This window comes from Salvelinus fontinalis, chromosome 28 (assembly GCF_029448725.1).
Source record: "Salvelinus fontinalis isolate EN_2023a chromosome 28, ASM2944872v1, whole genome shotgun sequence".
Classification (NCBI taxonomy): Eukaryota; Metazoa; Chordata; class Actinopteri; order Salmoniformes; family Salmonidae; genus Salvelinus; species Salvelinus fontinalis.
Genome location: NC_074692.1, coordinates 11,105,206 through 11,124,361, shown reverse-complemented (window position 1 = coordinate 11,124,361; position 19,156 = coordinate 11,105,206). Strand labels below are relative to the sequence as shown.

Here is a 19,156-nt window from a genome sequence, read left to right as displayed (position 1 = left end):
TACTCTACTAAGTGACTCACTGATGTTGGACCTGTGGATAAGTAGATGGTCCGTTTCCGTCATCAGCTGAGTGCTCAGACTGGTCACCATGCGGTCAATGCTCTTGACCACAGCCATCGGTCCACTCACCACCTGGGCACAGGGTGGGGATAAGGGAATGGGGTTTAATCATGGAGATATACTGGTCATTGGTAGGGCCAGGAGTTTCACCTGACCACGTGACCTAACCAGAATATTAAGCCCATAACTAGGACCCAGAGTTTGGTCAGGTGGTCAGGAGACTCCTGGCTGTGGTTATTGGATAGAGCAGAGACTGTGGGTGAAGCATTGCTATGTGGATGTTTCAGTCCTCTAGCTGCTCTAATACATTCAGCCTGGCTGTGCTGTACTGCTGTGACCTTGGAGGGTAGAAAGGCCTGGGGGTGGGGAGGTGGGTGAAATGGGGGAGGCAAAGTCTCTGCAACAATATGAATGCTTATCATATGCCTAGCACTAGGATACATAGACTTGCAATACTTGCGGTTTATATGAAGTATAATGTTAGACATGTCTGAGTAGTTGTTTTGGAAGTGATATGTTAACCATAATAGCACAACACACTCCACTGTGCTCCTTTAAAGAACATTCAACAAAGACAATAATGGATATTATCTTCAAAATGTTCACACACATTTAAACATGACCAGAGATCATAATAGTCTGTGAAAAAGGGCTGCTTACAATATACAAATTAGACCTGTTTATTGTCATGACAGATTTTGATGCAATCTAGAGCAGATTCAATTTAGTGTATCTGCGATGAAGTTTGATCAAGATTCAACCCTATGTGCTCTGTACAAATACACTTATCTAGCCAAGCCTAAGCATTCATTTGATAGTTTCTCATTCACAGTATCCACTTGATCTTACTGCCCTCTAGTGGAGATATGCTCAAATAATACTGCCATACTCTGTATGATGTCATGTTTCATGTTTTGTGTGGACCTCAGGAAAAGTAGCTGCTGCTTTTGCAACAGCTAATGGGGATCCTAATAAAATACAAAATACCAAATACTACAGTAGTCATGTTTATGTTCCCAACACCTTGGCGGCACTACCTCCACCGGATCCCAGACAATGTTTTAGCCTCTCTGGTACCTGATGTAAGAAGGGCTTTATAAATACATTTGAATAATTGATTGGTACCTGTTTGATGGCCTGCCACTTGGGGGCGTTGTCCTGGCTGATGATGCTGTCAGCCACAGTGATAAAAGTGTGGCTGAGATCCCCGGCGCTGATGGTGGCAAGGCTGCCGTTGCCTTCCGCGGCCGTGTCTGTGGGCACGTCTGCAGCCCGCGCTAGCAGTTGGACCAGGGACAGCATGTCCTCTGGCTGCAGCCCCTCCCTGGTGTCCTCCAGGGCCTGCCTGGACATGTTGAGCAGACTGGACGCCTGACCCCAGCTCATCTGGATCCCTGGCTGCCCCCCCATCACACCCTCCGCTCCCTAATACACACACACAGATGCACGCCGGGACGCACGCATCCACACATACACAGCAGAGGATGGAGAGGAAATCCAAAACAGGCTTCAAGAATATTGAACTCACTGACAGAACAATGTTCATTGCTGTGTCAAGTTGAGTAGGTTAGAGATAAATCATAAACGTCCTAATCCAGACAGGCAACCAATGATTTATAGTAATCAGTCTTTACCTGCTTTCCATTGGAGATCTGCAAGAGGTGGTGCATGAAGGGACTAGGATGGGAGCGCTGAGACTCACTCAATTCCTTCATCTTGACATAGCGCTCTGTAAGAAACAGTCGTGTCAGAGACAGTCCCTGGTTCCTCTCCGATGTTTGGTGACGGTAGTTACTAGCATTGTACAAAGTCACAAATATTCATGTTCAGTCAGTTTCCCTAATGTGATGCAAAATGCATTTCACTAGTCTGTTCAGAAATAGACAACTTATGGGTGTACAGTAAAGAGTAGTACTGTGATAGCCATGTTCGTTACAGTATGTAAGTGATGGTCTGGTCGTAGGTAGTGGTTGACTCACCCCTGCTGGTCCTGCAGATGAAGGGCAGTGTGGTGGAGCAGTCTGCAGAGTCATACAGGGGGAGCTGTTGGCTAGACCAGCCCTCCAGAGTCCTGCAGCCCTGCATCTCCCTCTGCCTGTGGACCGCTGCTCACGCACACACACACACGCACGCACACACAGACACACACACACAGCATGAGACAGCTCCAATGACTACATAATCTGTTTATGTTCTAGTAAAGTTAATGGGAATACATATTTAAATGAATTGCTTGCATCAAGTGAGCTTTTGATTTTGTGACACATCTGTTTAATCATTAGTCCTCTAAGTATTTGGTTAAATTCAGCATGCTGTAGCCAAACATAACTTTGTTGATATCGATAGCAATTTATAAGTGTAATACCATTATGCTTTCATATTCAACATATTCAACAACCTTTGAAAACGTAGACAATTCCTTCCAATTGATTTGACCGTGTTTTTACTGAGAATGTATGCCGGCAAAAAGCCCCTCCATTATGAGTCAGTTCACTTGTTACGCACAGCAATGAAATCCATTATTTTTCATGAAGGTTAAACATTTGATCGGTTTTCACTATTGAGTAGAGCTCCATTCTCTTCGTAAAGCAGACCTCATACTTGCGCGAATTCCCCTCCCCCCGCCCTCCACACGACCTTTATTTTTTTATTTTTTTATTTAACCAGGTAAGCTAGTTGAGAACAAGTTCTCATTTACAATTGCGACCTGGCCAAGATAAAGCAAAGCAGTTCGACACATACAACAACACATAGTTACACATGGAATAAAACAAACATACAGTTAATAATACAGTAGAAAAATAAGTCTATATCCAATGTGAGCAAATGAGGTGAGATAAGGGAGGTAAAGGCAAAAAAAGGCCATGGTGGCGAAGTAAATACAATATAGCAAGTAAAACACTGGAATGGTAGATTTGCAGTGAAAGAATGTGCAAAGTAGAAAAATAAATAATGGGGTGCAAAGTAACAAAATAAATAAATAAATAAATAAATACAGTAGGGGAAGAGGTAGTTGTTTGGAATAAATTATAGATGGGCTATGTACAGGTGCAGTAATCTGTGAGCTGCTCTGACAGCTGCTGCTTAAAGCTAGTGAGGGAGATAAGTGTTTCCAGTTTCAGAGATTTTTGTAGTTCGTTTCAGTCATAGGCAGCAGAGAACTGGAAGGAGGGGCGGCCAAAGGAGGAATTTGTTTTGGGGGTGACCAGAGAGATATACCTGCTGGAGCGCGTGCTACAGGTAGGTGCTGCTATGGTGACCAGCGAGCTGAGATAAGGGGGGACTTTACCTAGCAGGGTCTTGTAGATGACCTGGAGCCAGTGGGTTTGGCGACGAGTATGAAGCGAGGGCCAGCCAACGAGAGCGTACAGGTCGCAGTGGTGGGTAGTATATGGGGCTTTGGTGACAAAAAGGATGGAACTGTGATAGACTGCATCCAATTTATTGAGTAGGGTATTGGAGGTTATTTTGTAAATGACATCGCCGAAGTCGAGGATCGGTAGGATGGTCAGTTTCACGAGGGTATGTTTGGCAGCATGAGTGAAGGGTGCTTTGTTGCGAAATAGGAAGCCAATTCTAGATTTAACTTTGGATTGGAGATGTTTGATGTGAACCAGGCTAACCAGTTTCCTCTCCCCCATGTATCTCTCTCAGACAGACATACTGGATGTGTTACGGTAGACAGCCACTGGGTTAACTGGCCTCTTTCGAGGTAGATCACCCAGAAGGATTCAAACAACCAACTGATGGGAGACTGGGAACAACCACCACTGCCTCAGTATTGGATTAGTAATAGAAACAGATTGGTCTGGAAGAAGGGCTGTAGGTTTGCCATAGAAAGTCCTATAGAGGACGTACCATAAGATCATTAAAAGGCTACGTGAAAGAATCAAAAGACCAACATTCTGATCAACACCTGCAGGAGGCAACCCAAATAACGTGAGCTGAATTTTATGTGTGAACAAATCCTTCATAAATGGGATGTACCTCAACGGGAGCAAGAGACCACAAAGGGCCAAGTGAAACAATATGGCTGACAGTAAGTTTTGGCAAAGATTCAACTAAGATGACAATTCAACCAAAACTGAAAATATATCAACCTGGAATCAAAAGATCAACCAATAGAAAAGAGCCGATCAGATCATAGCTAGATTTGATGTAGGGGTATCTCAATGCTGTGTGACTGTAGGTGCAATCTCACCTGGGCAGAACAGCATGGCTGGCACCTCTCCGACCACTGGGTGACGGGTCATATTATCTATACTCCAGGTAAAGATAGCATCCTGGGTCAAAGATGAGCAGCCATTCAGGGCACGGAACTGCCTCTGCTCCAAGGCTGTGTCCCAGACATTCAGATCTGTGATATTCCCTACAAAGGGCTCGGTGAAGTTCCCTCCAAACGAGTCCTGATCCTGCCCCAGGACAAGTATGCCATCTCCATGTATGTCCCTGGGGGTGTCAGACCCGGAGCCCATGTCCCCCCTCTCCCCGTCCACATAGATGGCCCAGTGGCCGTCAGTCTTGCGCCAGGTGACACAGAGGTGGTGCCAGGCCCCATCGTTGGGGAAGGATGCCTTGTAGGGGCGGTGCTGCCCATGAACAATGAGCGCCAGCAGGATGCGTCCTGCCCCGTCCAACTGCCCGCGCAGCTGGAACTCGTTGGTGAAGACGGCCGCGGCGTAGGAGTACATGGTGGACACCTGGTACCACTGGGGGTCCCACTGCACGCGGACACACACGCTCACCGCTGGCAGGGCCGGGAACGTCATGTTGACACGGCCGTAGCCCTCCTGGGAGTCCCTGGGGAAGTTCAGGGCTTGGAACAACACATCTAAACAGGTAGAGACAGAAGGGGATCACTTTCAATGCTAACCCTGACCCTAAGCCTAAACCTAACCCTAACCCTAACCCTAAGCCTAACCCACAACACCCAAGTACAGATCATCATGCAATATGGCATCAGGACATACATACGTAAGATCTTAATTTGAGCCAGTTTTCTACAGCAGGAAAACAATCATGCAGCAATAGGAAATGTGAATTATTATATGGATTATAATTAATGGACATTTTTGTAGGGGTTGACACATTTTTTTCATTAGGGCAAATCAAGTCTGACATTTCAAAGTGGAAATGACAAACTTTAGAAGCCTTTTAAAAATCAAATACACTACAAGTTTGCGTTTCCTGCTGTGAAGGACAATTCTCAGCAACAAAAGAGTGATCAAATTATGATCCTACATCTGTAGGTGTTTAAATAGCTAAACTCACACTGTTTGGCAAGGGCCAGAGACCTGCTGGTTGGCCTGTTGGGGTCTCTGACCCACATGGGTCCTTGCAGGCCTGCCTGCCTGATGAGCTCCAGGGTTCCCTCCTCGTCTTCAGGCTGGCCCAGGGTGGTGAGGGAGCTGAACTGTCCCCTGCAGAAGCTCCCTGCCTGGGAGAGGGCCAGGGACACATTGACCAGCTGGAACACCCAGTCTGATGTTTGATGGACCAGGCGCAGACTGCTGCCCTCTGTCAATATGACACCAGGAACACACAACCACAAATAGGCATGGATCAGTCCACATGTGGATATTATACTTTACAGGAACACTTCTATCATCTCTTTGAGCAAATCTCTATGGAAACAACACGGAATAGCCTTGGTATACAAAAGAGTTTCAAGCATCGTGCATCTGATTGTGATTGGCAGTTCCAGAACTCACCATCTGAGCCCCTCTCTCCTCTGTCTAGCCCTGGCTGAGTTGGTTCACATTCACACAGCACCTACCATAGAGGAAACATTTACACTGCTTTATTCTGTTGGCTATGGCATAGACATGTAATATCCTTGATATTTATTTATCCAATAATCTCAAAATAGAAACAAACAGAATAATCAGTCAAATGAATAGTTGTGTTAAGCCTATCAAACGTATCAGGTCTACCAACGAAAGCATGAATTTCTCAAATAAAACACTGAACATTTGAACTTTTTTCTCTCTCCAGTTGATTTCCTAGTTTACATAAGAAAGGAATAGACATTACCACTACGCAACAGAGCAGAACCAGAGTCAGCAGGGTTCCAGTCATCTCTACTTCTCTATGTTCCACAGCTGGAAGAAAACACAATGCTTAACTGGCCTCTGCGTTTCAGGAAACATTAAGGTTTACTTCAATGGATCATACTGTAGTCTCTTTTCATATCAAAGACAAATTCAGCTCTGTTCAACAATAAAATATCTAACAAAGCGAAAACACATACTGAGTGGTTAAACAATATTTGAAAGATGATAGATAGTATACTATATTTTTGGTATATTTCTAAGAGAACTATGTCAAATAAAATATTTGTATGCTACTCCTTATCTAACACATATGAACGGTACCTCAGACCCAGACTGCAACATGTGATGAGTAACTGGGCTTACTGTAGACTCAGGCTGCTCTTGCTCCAGTTCTTACTGCTCAGTGTTACTCCAAGGCTGCTGTAACTCTCCTTATGTCCCGATGACCACTACTCCCATGTACTGTGTGTCCTCTGACATATGCCCAGTCCATTCATCCAGTGTCCAGCTCCAGTCTCCAGCATGTGCTGGCTAACTGGCCTCTGTGGAGAAGCCACTGTCATACATGGTGAGGAGCGTCTGTCTGTTGCTGCCAGCCAGGAGGTACAAATCACAGCCTTTCTGTCCAACAGTCCACCTCTGCCTCCAGCCAGCCTTCTCCCCCCTCTCCTTCCACCTTCCTCAGCACCCATGAATCAGAAGCACACTTTGTCATGCAAATCGGGCCATAAAAAAAAAGATCCCTACTAACGCAAGCAGTGTAAAGCGTTTGGCACAGAGAGTTCATCAAGACCAGCAGGGTGGCAGACATATCAGCACCCCTCCTATTAATGTATTCTTCTGCTGCTGAGTTCCTTTAAGTTGACTGTATACATATGGTATCAGTACATTAGTCAAGGAGATGCCATTTCACTACAGATGATAATAAATGCAACCAAAGTAAATGATTGGGCATCGTCTATTTCAGGTAGTTTGTTCCATATGTAGAACATACTTAGTATGGACTGTCTGTTCGGGAGGATCGCTCGTGTACCCCAAATCGCGCGCACACACACACACGCGCACACACGCGCGCGCACACACACACACACACACACACACACACACACACACACACACACACACACACACACACACACACACACACACACACACACACACACACACACACACACACACACACACACACACACACACACACACACACACACACACACACACACACACACACGGAAGACAAAGAGCTGCATTGCATTATTTATTCCCCCGCGCTCCAACTAGCCCACAGTCTGAAAGCCACAACACAGACCCAGATCCACAAAGCCTGTTGCTGCTGCATCAAGATGGCCAACTCTCCCCTCCCTTTATCTGTTGTCTGAACAGAAGCCGGCTGCCTCCCCTCATCCAGACCATACACACTGGTTTGACCACGTAACCATCTTTTGCAAGTTTGCATTTGGAACAATTTAAATAGATGCATGTCTCTCAGATGTATTGAAGATGTGCAACGGGCTACGTCTTGCACCTTCAGATTGTTTAAAATTCCTCAGTTCATTGCAGAAAATGTATTGTCTGCGTTGCCTATTAATCATCTCAACAGGCTTTATGAAGAGTATACATTAGGTTCTAAGTACGTGTCTCTGTCCACCTTCTGTGAAAACAGTATAAGCCCTGTGTTGCTGACTCACTGCAGTAAAACACATTAGAGGTTGATGCATAAAACGTAACTAGCACCTGTTCGCTCCATACACTGAGCGGACAAAAACAGTGGGTATAGTTGTTTCCTCTGCTTCAGGATGGCAGCAAAGGACACACAAGCAAATACTTGAAACTCATGATGATGTTTACTGAAGTATTGACGGCTCATGTCATTTGACTTTTCAAAAGAAGTTGTACGTTTAACATGGGGGTTAAAGTTTATGAATCAACCCCATTGTTATGTTTGAGAGAGGTAGAGAAGGGATTTGTTTTGTGTGTTGGTGTGAAATGGGCATGAATTCAGGAAAGGTCTCTGTATGCATAGGACATTTTAAATCCCCATTCAAAAACATATTGATTGATGGTTTAATTAACTAACTGACAACACTCCGGGTTGCAATCCTTCTTAAACAAACTAGTTATTGTCAGGGATTTCTGCCCTAAGTTCATACAAGAGACCACGGGAAACTTCTTTGATCAGAGGTTAGTATGTTTAATAAGGAATGCAAGCCGGATTGTAACCCGGAGTTTACACTTACAGTCATTTTCAAGTAACACACTCAGTTCAAAAGATGGTGTTTTCCCTTTTTATCCCCTACTGAGGATCACCCCGCCCAGGGTGATGTCCCTTAATGCTGAGCATGCTGAGAATAGTGTCAACAGCTTAAGTACACAAATAACTTTAATACCATATAAACTCATAATTAATAGTTGCTAATACAATGATGTTCCTGCTAGGCGGAGTTCAGCTTATTGTTATTTGCAGTTAGTTTCCCAATTCTTCTTCCTCCTATTGCTATCATGTGCTAGCAGAAGTAAGACTGGACCATAGCATCAACAGGAACTGAAAGTATAGTTTTACCAAACAGGCACATGACTTTTGTACAGTTGACCTCTTCATGCACTTACAAAGTGTCTACCACTGATTCTTAAAATCAAGATAAAGCAAAACACAAATCATTTTATAGGCGTTCCTATAATGTACAGATATTATAAAATTCATTTCACTCACCGCTTTGGAGGTACTACCTCCAACACAAACATTTCAATCAATTATTTTGGTTCACAAGGGAATGTAGCACAAATACGACAATCATCTCTTTGGCACATAACATCATTAAATGGTTCCATATGATGGTCATGTCTGGGTATGGCCACAATAATAAGGGTCAGCATGGTGGAAATGACCATCGACTCTAGGACCACTGCGTCCCTTTAAACAACATCTACAGTTGCCCCTCTTAGGACAACGTTTACAAACTGAATGGGCCATCAGATCAATTTGGGCCCTGTGGATCAATATCATCAAATTTGAATTTGCTAATATAGGTCAAATAGATTAGGATCAGGTTCACTCTCAGGATCAGAGTTCAACCTCTCCATTCACCAGGGCATGCTGAGAATAGTGTCAACATCTTAAGTACACAACTTCTTTACCCATGTCATACAGTTATCAAGTTAACATACTAAGAACATACTCAAATACATACTCAAATAAATCGGTCAGTTTTCAAAAATCTTTCAGTTCCCAAATCATAATGAAAACCCAATTAATTATCCAAACCAAAATTAGAATGACAATGCTTCGGTGATTGGTCCTAGTACTCAACGTTAAAAACCCTCAACTTAGCACATCAACACTGGGAGAATGTATATTTAACATACAGCACAATTATCCATAGTTATAGTATTCACTTTCTGAGCATGATTATAACCACAGATCAGTATCCCAATGCGTTCTTAATCTAAATGACTAATTTAGCAGTGTGTTAGACCTCTACAATCAACTTGATGCCCCAAATTAAAGACAAGCCTAAATCAATTTTGGGCACAGTTGACCAACCCCCCCCTTTCAGGCACTCAATCTTCTGGCATCTCTTCATAGTCTTCTTCAGATAGCTTCATAGTGCAAGTGGATGGCCCATGATAATGTCTCAATTTCAATGTCTCACCCTTGCCAACCAGCATACCAGCAACATGAGAGAAGTTTTGGAACGGATCTCTCTCCATGCGTACTCCACGTGTACTCCTGTCGCACTCCTGAGAGGAAAGGTATGCGAGAAAAGCAGTTGATAGCTTTGATTGGATGCTGTACACCGGTTGCTGGCTCGGACTCAGATCTCTCGGTAGAAGTGGAGCCGACAGGGCCGGATTGAACGCCTTTGTCGCTCTTCTTCAGCCGGTTACAGGGGGTTTTGAGGTTCACACCGTTCTCGTGGTCAAGTGATTCCTTCCATGCATTAAGACAACGACTGCAGTCACCCTCATGATAACCTCAAGAGAGGACAGATCAGAAACACATTTAAGTTCAGTTCATTTCTGATTCAGGAAATCCAGACAAGCATTGACAATATGACAATTAGTACTTTTACCAATTACTCTTAACACAAATCTCTAAACATATGTCAAAGAGAATTACAACCCAATCTGTTGAAAACAATTTTTCCCAAATTGGCTTATACTCCCCATCACACTGTCAACTTCATTGCAGAGTCACAGGATCAGGAAGTTTGACCTCTAACCCATTGGGATAAATCCCAGCAATCCAGCAGACCCAATCTGGTGAGATCTATATCGAAACAGAACAGAACAAGCAACACGACAGTACACTCCTTCATCTATCACTCGATACACTCCTACATATCACTATTCCCCATTTTTGACACAAGACTCACAATGTGAGTAATGTGTTAAAATAACAAAACACCACTACTGGTTAGAAATAAAACCAAACAATTTGAAATAACGAAATTGAATTAGAATCACTACCCATAAATAACTGCATAAAGAAAAAATGTGTACCCATACAGTCATAGGAAAATAGACTGAAGATAGCCTACCCATATTCAAAGGCAACACCCTCTTCTTCTTCCCGTTGGTCCGAATCACAAATATGGCTATGACCTATAAACTTCATCATCATTTTCAGTATTGTAAACAACCTTGAAATCAGTATTTATTATAAAATTCCTTTCACAACACTAATCAATCTTCAGCTATTCACTTCAATCCATCTTATCCTTAATGTAATTTGGGCTTACTGCAGGGCTTTCTGAAAAGGTACTGAGATTGAAACGCGGGGTGACAGCCATGTTGAGGAGTGGCAGGAGTATGTGGTGTGTAGGTCCGAGGGACGAGACGTGGGATGCAGTGGAGGCATGACTACCTTGGCAAACAGGTATTTCAACTACAGTGCAATGAATCACAGAGCGATGAAAGCAGTGCTGGTCAACACATGTGGAGGAGGCACCACATAATTGCCAAGGGGCTCCCAGAGAACAGCAGCAGCGAGGAGGTAAAAGTCTGGCTGAAAAAGCACATATTTAACAGCTGCATGTTCATGGTAAAGAAAGAGGCCAGGACTTTGGGGGAGGCTCTGACCTGCTACATAACTGTGTGTGTCCTGGTCCTGATCCTATCCACACAAACAGAAGTAGATTAGCTACAGTATGTCAGATCAGAACTGTCATTGTAGATATGAGGAAGAGAGTGTCACTGGCTTGCTGACATGAGAAGGTCTGAAAATGGTGTTGTTGTTATTGGGATACTGCAAACGGTAAGTACATAATGACTGCAGTTTTAAACCACTGGAGATGGTGGAGAAATATCTCTCTGAGTGTGCAAATACAGTGTAGAGTGTTTTTGAAGGTTTGTAAAAGGTTTGGGCTCCCTGTAAATGCCTGCGTGTTCAGACGCCTTGTTTGGCCACAACGTTTTTTTCCTCAGAGCAGCCTTGTTTCACCCATAGTCAACACTCCCTTACAAAAAAAATAAAAAATGTCTCATATGAAACCATATTTTCACGTGAATTACATTTAGAGTTCACATGTTAACACTACCTCTTCTCATGTGAGAAGAAAAACATGTTTTCACTTTCACATGTGGAATGGCACGTTCACACGTGAAAATAATTTACATGTGAAAATCTAATTAGCAGTGTTACATGTAAGAATATGGAACTGCAAGTTTACATGTACTGTAGTGGTGAAAGTGTTATTCTCATCACATGTGAAAAGGTGGTGCTAACATGTTGCAGTAGTAATATTTCCACATGTGGAATTACAAATTCTGTAATGCCATAATGTAAACAGGTAACCTGAGTATAATAATGAATGTGTTTTAAAAAGTATTATTTCTTATTTCTGAGCCATCCATTCAGAGTGTTACTGCTGCCGGCTCACGCTGTCACGCCCTGGCCTTAGTATTCTTTGTTTTCTTTATTATTTTAGTTAGGTCAGGGTGTGACATGGGTATTTATGTGGGTTTTGTAGTGTCCAGGGTGATTGTAAGGTTTAGGGGGTTTATTTAGAGTAGTTGGGTTTATGTTTAGTATAGTTGTCTAGCTGTGTCTATGTTGTGTGTAGTTGTCTAGGAAAGTCTATGGTTGCCTGAATGGGTTCCCAATTAGAGACAGCTGGTTTCTGTTGTCTCTGATTGGGAGCCATATTTAAGGTAGCCATAGGCTTTAGTTTGTTGTGGGGAATTGTCTATGTTGAACGTTTGTAGCATGTGTGTGTGCACTACGTTTATAGCTTCACGGTCGTTTGTTGTTTTTGTTAGTTTGAAAGTGTTTTGTTTCGTTTTGCCTTCTTCAATAATAAAAGAAGATGGCTTATTTTCCACATGCTGTGTTTTGGTCCGTCTCACTCCCACACGATCGTGACACACGCCTCTGTTGGTCAGTGGCCGTTTGAAGAAAACCAGTGAAAAGAACAGAGAAGCTAGCGCTCAGCGTCTCCTTATTTATCGTCTTCAACATGTTACAATTAGCGCTGTCAGAGTTAATCAGTTAACTCAAGTTAACTTTTTGTAATTTTTGGACGCTTTTTTGTTTGTTGCATTGTCTGAAAGTGTTCAAAATCCATTGAAAACATCTCAAATACATTATCTATACAGCTAAAAACAACAGCTTGAAGAAGGTGTGTTTATTAATTTACCAGATTTTTCTAACTGTTACTTTGCACAACATCAAAACAGCAATATTCTTGTAATGCTTTTTGTAATGCTTTTTGAATAAAAAATCTTAAATTACAGCTCAATCTGAGCAAATTATGAATTTACGATTAATTTTGTTTAATCACAGCAAATCCTGCAATAAACCCGATATTTTTTAACTTATAGTTAACAGGCCAAGTTGACATTAAAATGTGAAAATGCACGTGAAAGTTTAGCAGACATGAGTCTGTCATGAGTCTATCATGGTTGCTCATGGTCACGTGATGAGGTAGCCCCGCCTGCGACTTCAAAATTAGTGTTGGCCCTCTTGGTCAAATGGTCAACACGTTAGCTTCTCCTGTGGGAGAATCCCTGCAGTTACAAAAGCACACGTGGAACGTATAATATCACGTCTGTGATTTGTTCGCATATGAAAAATGTATGTGAAACATCATAAGCGTCCGCAAACCACGTGTCTAACTCGTGAAAATGTCACAAGTAAAATTTTTCACAGCATTTGTTCAAACGTGCTAGCACGTGTCCGAAAACCACATGTTCTTTTCACGTGATTTTGTCATGTGTTTTTTTGTTGTAAGGGCTGCTCTACTCAGATGGACAGAGTGAGAGAGGGATAGAGGGGGGTATTCATGTTTCTTTGTTTTACACAGTTAAGAAGTCCATCTTTTACCAATGGGAATGAATCACATTAAACATTTGCAGTCATTAACAAGACGTCCATGTACTGTAAAACAAATAAAGTACAACATTTAGGCTTCTGAACTTCCTGACTATGGTCACACCTTCTTTAGCTTGGTGTCAACAAATATCCATGGTAAAGCAGTCAACAGCTTCTTTTAATAAACATTTGGCCATGATGTCATACAAATACAAAAAAAAAACCAGGAGTAATTGAGCCCCCCTTTCACCCTCTTTTCTCTCCCCTTTCCTCCACTGTAACTTTGTGGCCTTTGCCAAGCAGTGTATTTCCATGACAACCTGGGGGTTGTAAGAACGGCATGGAAACGTCAAACACTTGCCTCGGCGGGCTCACATCAGAGGAGACAAAGGGCCAGTGAGCTACATGTGGGGAGTGGATGAACACTTTTCCCAGAAGCACCAGCCCACTGTAGGCTGCCCATACACCCTGGGATACTGACAACCCCATTGACTTTATCTTGTTCAACAACAAGATTCTACACCATATACAGTATATAAACATAGGTGGACACCCCTTCAAATTAGTCGATTCGGCTATTTCAGCCACCCCTGTTGCTGATAGGTGTATGAAACTTCAATACCAACCAATTATGATCTGGTTTAATTGGATTTCAAGGCGTAATAGGTATTATGCAGATACACAATAGAGATGTGTGGTGAAGGGTCTGAAGAGAAGAATACAAATCCTGTAATCTGTTCTTCTATAACGTCTATATTAATGCCCAGTTTGGGGAAGGCCTTTTCCTGTTTCAGCATGACAATGCCCCCGTGCACAATGCGAAGTCCATGCAGTTTGTCCAGATCGGTGTGGAAGAACTTGACTGGCCTGCACAGAGCCCTGACCTCAACCCCATCGAACACCTTTGTGATGAATTGGAACGTCGACTGCGAGCCAGGCCTAATCGTCCAACATCAGTGCCCAACCTCACTAATGCTCTTGTGGCTGAATGAAGCAAGTCCCCGCAGCAATGTTCAAACATCAAGTGGAAAGCCTTCCCAGAAGAGTGGAGGCTGTTATAGCAGCAAAGGGGGGACCAACTCCATATTAATTCCCATGATTTTGGAATGAGATGTTTGACGAGCAGGTATCCACATACTTTTGGTCATGTAGTGTATATGATGAAGCTGAATACTATATTACATACTGTACTACCTTAAGCAATCTGGAGTTGCAGCAAAGTGTCATATGACTACAGTGTAAAAGGGGCAACGATGTTTTGAGAGTTGAGGGGATACCTGCACAGTTTTGCTATGCCACTCCATTACAGAGTGATTGTTACTACACTGTACTTTGCTCAGTAATGTCTGACCCTGGACTGAACAAATTGAACTATCCAGAGTTCTGTGAATTCTCTACAAAGCAAATTCTACTCATATCGGCAAATTCTAATATGGCAAGACTCATAATTTACTCAAATTTTGTCAACATCGGGCCAGTGCTGTCTGAGATATCGCATGTGACTAACATACGAATGAGCAGACGGACACAGACAGATCCACAGTCCCTCACCCCATTTCATCGTGGGGACAACAAAGACTATGTGAGTCCTCTGTCAGATTAAGAGATGATTCAAAGAGATAAAAATAATATAAGAATACACTCATAGATTCGATTTGATGGAATTATTAAAAGGGCAGGGGGTAAATCTGTAAATCTGGGGTTCAGAAAATGGCGGAATGTAGCATCGTAAACAAACATTCCTGCCTTGCCGGTCATTGGGGGCATGTTTGTCTGGCCTAATCTGGCCAGAGCAGATCATGTTTATGACCGCCCCTTGAACCATCAATCAGCACCACTGCTGGGGAAAGGGTCACACCGTCGCTACGGAGACCGCCTTTAAAAGCGGCGCCATAAATGTTGTAGGGCCGTTAGGACAATAGAAAAGACAGAAGAGGAGTGAGAGAGAGAGAGAGAGAGAGAGAGAGAGAGAGAGAGAGAGAGAGAGAGAGAGAGAGAGAGAGAGAGAGAGAGAGAGAGAGAGAGAGAGAGAGAGAAAGAGAGAGAGAGAGAGAAACAAAAAATAGACAGATGGTCTGATGCAGTCACAGCTAGGTGCAGTCTAACATTAGCTGTTAGCTGTATGTCAGAGCACTGTGCCACTGCCACGTCTGCGTTTGACCTTAGATACCCTATACACATCCTAAAACCACCTCTCATTTCAGACCTCTTTCTCACTAAAAAGCACCAATGCATAAAACTGTGCTGGACATCTACTGTAAACTCGCTTTGTCAGTTGTAAAGCCTCCTACGTCTGTTGATGGAGACTACTGTATATTCTAAACTTAAATGTCCATTGTTCAAGTTTAAAACTGAACTCAAACGTTGGTCCTTCAGCAGTTCCTGAAATCGAAGAAATAATTCACATTTTGTGTGGCCAAAGAAAATGGCGAGCTTGTTCTAGTCCTCAGCAACTAATCATAGAGCACCATCTAGTATTGAAACATTATGTTAGCCACTTCCTCCCTATGACACTTCAATACCAACCAATTATGATCTGGTTTAATTGGATTTCAAGGCGTAATAGGTATTATGCAGATACACAATAGAGATGTGTGGTGAAGGGTCTGAAGAGAAGAATACAAATCCTGTAATCTGTTCTTCTATAAGGTCTCTCTCTCTTAATCTCTATCTGAAGGTGAACTATTGTCTCTTTCAGTCCACATCTATCATAGCCTTAGAGCTCTCTGCTGCTCCAAATGAAAGGCTTTCCATTGGAAATTGCGTTCGTGAAGGAAGGAAAATACGTTGAGTTGCAGTTAGAGAGGAGAGGTATGTGGATGTTATGTGTGAAAGTCTGTCCCCTGGCCCCACGTTGAGGCACCCCAAGGCCCCCACTTGAGAGAGACATATGATACTGTGGATTTTGAATGAGTTAGTCAAGCGCAGATACACCCATCAAATTGTGGGGATCTCTATAGCGGATAATGGAATGGTTTTGGGGCATTTTAATAAAAATGATAATGCATCTAAAAATGAGCAAATGTGTCACTATAACTGCACCCTCGTTTTTAACTATTCTTCTTATTTATCCAATTCAGTCATCTCTATTTTCAAATTAACAGAATTTTGCAACATTTTTTTTTCTTGTCACTGCAGGCGTGGTGGATTTCAACACAGTTAATATGTAAAAAGCATGGTGAGATATAAAATGTGATAACGATATTAGTAAACTCTGAGCTACAGTCCACTCACCCTCAGTGGACTTTTTTCAAGGGAATTGGAAAATAACCTGTGACAGGACTTCTGCTTTTTCGACGTTAACCAGTGTTTCTGCATCAACAAGGCGACACTCCATCTTAACTCCTCCTTTACATTTTGATTGGTTGAACAGTGCAGAAGAGAAACTCCCACCACAAAAAAAACGTAGGACCAGAAAGTAGGAAACGCTGCTCAGTTGTTTATTTTTGTGACTGCTAAATTGGGTTACAGTCCACTACATAGTCACAGAGCATGACAGCTATTCCCACTGACACACTGACACCAAGTGGCAGGATTCTATATACCCTGCAAGTGACCACAAGACTAGCACCAGCCTCCTACACTACACATGCACAATTCTAATTGAGAAATCCAAGTACACTGATGTGATTACAATCGGACAGAAATTCCATTACTTTATGAAAGTCATGATTAACTGCACAACTTACTTTTCATCAATATAGAACACTACAGGTAACTGCCAAAATAAAGGACACGCCAACACAAAGTGTCGTAATATGGAGTTGGGCCACCAAGAGCCAGAACAGATTTTTTAGATTTTGGCCACTAGATCGCAGCAGTGTATGTGTAAAGTTTTAGACTGGTTCAATGAACCATTGCATTTCTGTTCAAAATGTTGTATCAAGACTGCCCAAATGTGCCTAATTGGTTTATTAATACATTTTCAAGTTCATAACTGTGCACTCTCCTCAAACAATAACATGGTATTCTTTCACTGTAATAGCTACTGTAAATTGTACAGTGCAGTTAGATTAACAAGAATGTAAGATTTTTGCCCATATCAGATGTGTCTATGTCCTGGGATTTATTTTGGTTACTTACAACCTCATGCTAATCACATTAGCCTACGTTAGCGAAACCATCCTGTGGGGGGGACCCAATCCCGTAGAGTCTAATTGAGTTGAGATCTGGGGACTGAGACCAACAAACCATTCAGTGACCACTTGTGCCTTGTGGATGGGGGCATTGTCATCCTATGGGGCATAGCCATGGTAGCCAAAACAATGTACATGACATTAAGCATGATGGGATGTTAAATGCTTAATTCATTCAGGACCCACACCTCCGTGTGGAAACACTTGCTTTCAATATACACTACATGGCCGAAAGAATGTGGACACCCCTTCAAATGAGTGGATTCGCTTATTTCAGCCACACCCGTTGCTGACAGGAGTATACAATCGAGCATACAGCCATGCAATCTCCATAGACAAACATTGGCAGTAGAATGGCCTGTACTGAGGAGCTCAGTGACTTTCAACGTGGCACCGTCATAGGATGCCATCTTTCCAACAAGTCAGTTCCAAAAATGTCTGCCCTGCTAGAGTTGCCCCGGTCAACTGTAAGTGCTGAAGTGGAAACGTCTAGGAGCAACAACAGTGGTAGGCCATACAAGCTCACAGAACGGGACCGCAGAGTCCTCTGTTGCAACACTCACTACGAAGTTTCAAACTGCCTTTGGTAGCAACATCAGCACAAGAACTGTTAGTCGGGAGCTTCATGAAATGGGTTTCCATGGCCGAGCAGCCGCACACAAGTCTAAGACCACCATGACCAATGCCAAGCGTCGGCTGGAGAGGTGTAAAGCTCACCGCCATTGGACTCTGGAGCAGTGGCAACGCGTTCTCTGGAGTGATGAATCACGCTTCACCATCTGGTAGTCTGACGGACAAATCTGGGTTTTGTGGATGCCAGGAGAACGCTACCAATGCATAGCACCAACTGTAAAGTTTGGTGGAGGAGGAATAATGGTCTGGGGCTGTTTTTCATGGTGCGGGATAGGCCAATTAGTTCCGGTAAAGGGAAGTCTTAATGCTACAGCATACAGTGACATTCTAGACAATTCTGTGCTTCCAACTTTGTTGCAACAGTTTGGGGAAGGCCCTTTCCTGTTTCAGCCTGACCAAGGACCCACATTTATTTAATTAGGCAAGTCAGTTAAGAACAAATTCTTATATACAATGACGGTCTATACCGACAATGCCCCCCTGCACAAAGCAAGGTCCATACAGAAATGGTTTGTCGAGATCGTTATGGAAGAACTTGACTGGGCTGCACAGAGCCTTAACCTCAACCCCATCAAACACCTTTGGGTTTTACTTTTAAAAAAAAGTAACCTTTATTTAACCAGGAAGGGCTCATTGAGATTTAAAATATATTTTTCAAGAGTGTCCTGGCCAAGATAGGCAGCACCAAGCCATTACAAAAATTACTGACAAACAACATGAAAAACTACAAGTAATCTAGTAAAAACCATAGAATTCACAAGAGTATAACAAATCAAAAACAGCAAATTAAAAACATTGACAGGTCAGGGAATCAGTCTCAAGATCATTCATCAGTGATTTAAAATCGGGACAAGTTCTTCCAGTTTAAAAGTATTTTGTTAGGCGTTCCAAGATGATAGCGCAGAGTACATAAAAGCCCTTTTACCAAATTCAGTTCGGACATTGAATTGGAACGCCGTCTGCAA

At 42.8% G+C, this 19,156-nt stretch overlaps 1 protein-coding gene across 2 annotated transcripts in view; it reads right to left on the bottom strand.

Moving 5' to 3' along the window:
* The window catches only part of LOC129826133 (adhesion G-protein coupled receptor D2-like), a 36,378-nt gene extending 19,550 nt beyond the window's left edge, over window positions 1-16,828 (bottom strand). Inside the window, exons 1-10 of one of the 2 annotated variants that reach the window (XM_055886490.1) lie at window positions 16,657-16,828; window positions 6,435-10,380; window positions 6,094-6,161; window positions 5,772-5,832; window positions 5,332-5,577; window positions 4,262-4,891; window positions 2,040-2,165; window positions 1,695-1,789; window positions 1,186-1,485; window positions 21-132 (exon numbers count right to left, since the gene is read on the bottom strand). In XM_055886490.1, the coding sequence (XP_055742465.1) occupies window positions 21-132; window positions 1,186-1,485; window positions 1,695-1,789; window positions 2,040-2,165; window positions 4,262-4,891; window positions 5,332-5,577; window positions 5,772-5,832; window positions 6,094-6,138 (1,615 nt within the window). In that variant the 5' untranslated portion in view covers window positions 6,139-6,161; window positions 6,435-10,380; window positions 16,657-16,828. Of the gene's footprint in view, window positions 1-20; window positions 133-1,185; window positions 1,486-1,694; window positions 1,790-2,039; window positions 2,166-4,261; window positions 4,892-5,331; window positions 5,578-5,771; window positions 5,833-6,093; window positions 6,162-6,434 lie in introns of both variants that reach the window. The other variant, XM_055886489.1, reaches the window with a different exon arrangement.
* Between the last annotated feature and the right edge of the window lie 2,328 nt (window positions 16,829-19,156).